The sequence below is a fragment of the Dendrobium catenatum genome, unplaced genomic scaffold (assembly GCF_001605985.2).
Source record: "Dendrobium catenatum unplaced genomic scaffold, ASM160598v2 fragScaff_scaffold_205, whole genome shotgun sequence".
Lineage (NCBI taxonomy): Eukaryota > Viridiplantae > Streptophyta > Magnoliopsida > Asparagales > Orchidaceae > Dendrobium > Dendrobium catenatum.
The window spans coordinates 372,656-378,851 of NW_021318667.1; the positions used below are offsets into that span (position 1 = coordinate 372,656).

At 33.5% G+C, this 6,196-nt stretch overlaps 1 protein-coding gene across 1 annotated transcript in view; it reads right to left on the reverse strand.

Moving 5' to 3' along the window:
- Positions 1–2,711: 2,711 nt before the first annotated feature.
- The window catches only part of LOC110094107 (disease resistance protein RPM1-like), an 11,768-nt gene continuing 8,283 nt past the window's right edge, over positions 2,712–6,196 (reverse strand). Inside the window, 1 exon segment of the mRNA XM_028692975.1 lies at positions 2,712–5,441. Coding sequence (XP_028548808.1) covers positions 2,971–5,441 — 2,471 coding nt within the window. The 3' untranslated portion in view covers positions 2,712–2,970.

Below are 6,196 nucleotides of genomic sequence, written 5' to 3' on the forward strand. Positions count from 1 at the left end.
AGTAATAAATTATCAATTTAAAATTAAAAAGAAAGTGAAAAGACAAATATTAACCACTAGTGGAATGAAAGTGTCTTTTGGTGATAATATGTTGCTCCTTGTTTGCTCTCTGTCTTGAGCTCTCATACCATTTGATGTTGGTTGCAAAGTTGACTTTGGAGTCAAGGAATAAATTGATTTGGTGGGTTAAAAAAAAAAAACTTTGAATCCAAGGGCTTTATAAAGGGAAATCCAAAAGAGGTGAAGACCTACCAAGGCAATTTGAGTTTTACTTTATTTTTTGGTGGCATATTTTGCTTGTAACGTTAAAATAATTGTGGGAAAATATGATTGGTATAGGTATTAAGCATATATTATTACAAAAAAATTGATCATTACCGGCAAAATTTTTTGCTATAAATTTCTGCCTAAAATTTTATAAGTAATTAATACAAGAAAATATCTGATGAATTTTTTTTATAAAATTTATTTAGTTTATGATATAATAATTCATCGGAAAAGCCGCCGAATAGAGCCGATTTCGCCCCAAAACCATTCACCTTCCCCGTTTCACATTTTTTTTATCTCCCGAACGCAACTCTCGGCCGCTCCATCCCTCATCACAGCTCAAGGATCGTCACACAAACCACTCTGTCCCTCTCCATTCCCTTCAATTTTTGGAGTGTTAAAGTAGCTGTCAAATGAAGTTAAGGACGCTTACTTACACTTGAAGCTCAAAGCGGAGCTCAGTGCTTCTTGTGAATACGATTGGAGTTGAGGCTAAGTGGCTGTAAGTTTTCTAACTTCTAAATCAAATAGGCACATAAATTTTTATTTTTTTTTAACTCCCAAACAGGACAAGTGCAGATTTTCTTCTGAACTAATTAGGTTTTTTTTTTCTTACACCTTATGAGTGTGAGTGTGAGTGTCTCCTCACTAATACCTTTCTTCCTTTCCATATTAAGCAATTAGCGTGAGAATCTTAAACCATACAAATTATTTTGTGCAGACAACGGACATAGCTTGCATCCGGAGGCGAATCAAATGCAGCCTTGTCGCCTGGTACAGTACCGAGCAAGATACCGAGCACACAGTGACATGGCGCATATTCAATGGGCTCCAAATATCCGCACAGAATAATTTCTCCAACCGAATAGACACGATCACTCATGATCTTATCGAGGTTACATTCTCTAATCTCTTTGCGTCTGCTTTTACCTTTACTTCATAACTTTTTTGTACAAATTATTAAATATAATGGTAATAACACTTTAAGTATATATTAGATGAAAGTTAAGAGGGAATGGTAATGAAACAACCATTAATCTTCTAATTTCATATCCTGGTATTTTAAAAGAGCATTTATATTGCATTGTCAATACTCAAAAATCACAGCAGATAATGAGTAGCTCTAGTTTCAAGCAATCAATAATGCTCCAAAGCAATACTTTCAAGCATTTATATTGGTTTATGTGAACTCTATCTGCCTTATTATATTTTGATTTATGACTAAGCAGAATAATATCTACATATTCCGCATTTTCTTTTATAATTATCATTAAAATGAGATGTGTTACAGGTGGAGAGCATTTCGATATTTGAAGCAGAGCAGAATTTTCTCACCCTGTCATTCACATTAATGATCAATACGAATAGAAATTTTTTAAAGAAAATTTGCAGAAGGAATTCCGACAGCAAAATCCAGCGGAATTTCTATCAAGTTTTTCTTATGAAAAAATTACGCCGAAAATTTCTCATCAAAAGCTTTTCCGGAAATTCCTAGCAAAAATTCTATCAGAAATCTGCTAAAATATTTTTCAGGCCGGTGATTACTTTCGGATGCACATTTCACTGGCGGAAACTTTGCGTGTCGGAAATCCGTCATAAATGCATATTTTCTACAAAACCTAACCGATTTCAGCCAGTTTCCTCTAGATATATGTCTTAATTTATATTATTGATATGATAACTTTAGAGGCGAAAGAAGGATAGATATATAGCCTGACTGTGATAGATTTTGGCTAACCTTTTGATATTAGGAAGGGAAATTTTTAAGACTAAGCATGATTATAAATTATATTAAGAGCTTAAGCATGTTTAAAAAAAAATTAAAAATCTTGCTTATTCTTATAGTTTAATTGTTAATCTTACTTAGTTCGAAAATTTTCCCTATTAGGAATACCAAGAGAATGAATTTTTTTCCGAATGATGTGGTCAAACCTATTGAGAAGCTCCAAATTATTTGCAGAATATGTAAGAATGAAAATGATCACACAAAACACCATTATATATATAAATTTAAATTTTTCATTAAAAAATAATTTTTTTTCAGGACACCTAACTATAAAGCAAAGCAGAAGCCATGAAGTTTTTCCTAGGAATTTTTTTCCGAATGCGTGATATTTATAAATATTACAGATGAGAAAAGATAAATATTATAAATATTTCAAGTGTATATCCGTAATAATAAATTCACCGTTGAATTGTTTTCTGTTTAAATCAAATATTTTCAATTATATTGATTGTATTTCTTGCACAATAGAAAAACGCTCTTGAATTATCAAAATATGGTTCAATATTTTCAATTTTATTGATTGTAGTTTTTTCACTTTGATAACTTCATAAAATGAGGTGGCAATGTTAACATAACACATTGAACTCCAACTAATATTATAATACTCTATCACAACTAATATCCATTCATTAGAAATGAAAATCTAAAATAAAAAAAGTACATTGATAATTCGAGCATTAATCATATAATTAACTTGTGTTGAGCATGAACCACATCGATGCTCTTGAACTTATAATAAGTCTTACATTATGAGATAAACTTCAAAAAAGATAGGAAATGTCCAATTTCAGAAAATACTGGAGTGTTTGGTTGGTGGAGATAAAAATACAAAAATCAAGTATTTTAAAAGAGGACTTCTAATATCTGCTTGTAGGCCACCCATCCAAGCCCAAAGCTTTTATTTTAGTCAATATCTGTCACTCGACACGAAATGCCATAAGTTTGAGAATGTTCTTATGGTTCTCTGCTTCCGACTTTACTACTTCTAAGATTCTCTTTGGCACCACTATTAGCAGAATCTCTTGGAGGCATGGCAAAAATCCAATTCCAACAAGTGCAAGATCCCAGCAAGTATAGAAAACAAGTTTTTGAAGAATAGGCATGCAATCCATTAGGAATTCAATTCGAAGCGGTAGTTCAATTTTCAATGTCTTCAGGTTTTGGAAACCTCCTGTACTAAATGATAACTCTTGTAACAAATTGTTGAATATAGTAAGGCAAAGCAAGTTGGGTAGAGTTTTGATGACTTCCAAGTCATCCATTTTTTCTATAGACAGACCCAATTTTGCTAAGTTGCTAAGAGAGCCAAGGCAATCTGGTATTTTAATATTGGCTCCCATTTGAAAACTTTGGAGTAAGGAAGGAGGATTTTTTAAGTCCAAATCAAAAATTTCTTTTGATGGTGCAATGGCAAACATGGTAAAGGAGAGAAGAGACTCACTTAATTTTTTCAGAGAAACACATAAGGAGCTACATATTGTTGGGGTTATAGACACTATGATCTTTAGATGCATCAATTGAGTTAGGTACCCTAATTCCTCAGCTTTTTTCACATTATCAATGTGCAAGCCCACCAATGTTTGCAGATCTTTAAGATTTCTCAACACTCCAAGTTCTATAGATGAACAAGTCATTAGAAGATGGCGAAGTTGTTTTAGTTTTGCAACCGAAGAATTCAGCTGGTGTCGGCGTCTGTCTTCATAAAATATGTCTTGTTCATCACGTAGGTCTAGTGTCACCAAATTCTGAAGCTTACTAAAGGATTTTGAGAAGCCTAACTTTGTATTGGTTCCTTTCAAGCTCAAATATCGCAGATGCCTTAACTTACAAAGGATTCGTAAGAAGCTTTCTTTTTCTTCTCTCGAAAAAAAATAATGATTTTCGAACACCAAGACTCTCAGCAATCTGAATCTTTGAAGCATGGCTGGGGTCTTTTTATAATCATAAATTGACAATGATGTAACTCTTGATAGGTCCACATCATCTAGAATGCCTCTTATTTCATTGCTTTCTCCCTGAAGAGATAACCTTCGAATCACATTTTCAGTGTTAAGAGTTGTTTTGCTCTGCTTACCAAGAATTGAAACCATATTTTCCTCCATTGACTTGAAAATAAGAACTTCAAGCATAACATCATGAACTCGAAAACTTTTCACCTTACCATTCCAACCCACTTCAAATGGCAAGATAAGACTTCTATTAACCAGCTCATTGAAGTAGTATTCTGCCACAACCTCTGCCCTCATAGCATTTTGGTTGCTCACTAGCCCTTCAGCTATCCATAGTTGAATCAAATTCTTACATTTAATGAGATGATCCTCTGGAAAGATGCTAAGATATAAAAAACAAGGCTTGAGAAGGTATGGGAGGTGATTGTAGCTAAGCAACAGTACATGCTTCATTCCTTCAAGTCTTGGATTGGTTTCAAGCAATGAGGATAAGTTTTCGAGTAATTTAGTCCATTGTTGTGGGTCATCGAGGTTTGGAATGGTTTTGAGAATGCCAGCCATTGCACAAATGGCGAGTGGAAGTCCATCACACTTCATAACAACATCATTTTCTACTTTCTTCAAATGCTCTGGGCAGTGCTTACCGAGACCAAACACTCTCTTTTCGAACAATTCCAATGACTTTTCCTTTGAGAGTAGTTGTAACTCACAAACATAGTTGACACCATCAGCTCCGGCACAACAGTTGTTCGCCACATCTTTTATCCGTGTTGTGACTACAACTCTACTTCTATTTTCATTTTCAGGCAGAGCATGTTTTATGCTCTCCCAAGCATCAATGTTCCATATGTCATCCAACACTATAATATAACGCCTGTTTTGTAATAATTTTTTTAGTTCTTCAATGAGATCCTTCTTTTGCATCTTCTCGAGATCTACTTTATAGTCATGAGGTAATACTTTCCTGATGATGTCCCTGAGGAGTACATTAAGATTGACTGTCTGTGAGACTGTGATCCAGGCTCGACAATTAAAGTACTTACCTGCCATTTGTGGGTCGTCATATACCCTTTTGGTGAGAGTGGTTTTACCAAGTCCGCCCATGCCTAACACCGTGATGACCCTACGTTCTAGATCATCCCCAATTAATAAATTTGTAAGCTTTTCTCTAGGCTCATCAATGCCTACCGATTGGTCCTCCTGGGTGAACAAGGAGTCGAGTCGATGGTCGATGAAGCAAGGGGCAGCTGCACTAGCAAAGTTGGATGAACCTAATGTCGTTGCAGCAATGTCATAACGCGATCGACAATCACTTATGTGACAAATCCTGTATTTGAGGTCTTGAATCTCAACTGCGATCTCATGACGAACTTGTATCGTGCAAAGAGAGTGAAGTCGACTACTCAACCAATCAAAGAAGTTGCTATAATAAAACAACAAACAAGTTTAAGTAGTGTTGGTTAAGAAATTTTTAATGTTACTAGTTATGGGTTAAAAACGTATCCAAAACTTGAACTAATAATAATAATGATCAATTATCCAAGTCAATCTAAGTTTATATTAATCTACAAATTTGATGATAAGAATTGAGTTTAATCTCTAGTATGGCCCATTTCTTTCATATCTTAAGAACCAATATTATTTCTCTATTTGCTAGGTTATTCTTTAAAAAAAAATTGTTCAACGATATGACATGACATTGACAATCATGTGTAATTGCGATATTTAATTTGTCATCTTTTGGGAACACTTTGTGGAATTATCAGGAACAAAACTAAAAGTATTAAAGGAGAAAAATTAAATTGATGAAACAAATTAAAGATCTCCAACTAGAAAAAATAAAGAATATATAGTACAAATTTAAAATAACATTATGGCACTCATTGATGAAGAAGAGGAAGATATTTGAACTTTGTTCTCCACCCCATCTACTAAATTCACACAACAATAATTTGACTCTAAGGGCAGTAAATAGGTAAACCAATTAATTTTTGTAAACTTATCCTATATGTTTCATTAAATAGTCATTGCACATAGTAACAAAAAAACACAAATTTGTTCTCTTAAAAGAAATGTAAGATCTTCAAATAAAAATTTGATTTTTAAACGGAAGAATATATATGATTAATGCTAAAAAATATCACTATCATTACTCTATCATTAGAAACTAAAGTTACTCATTTGAAATAAAATA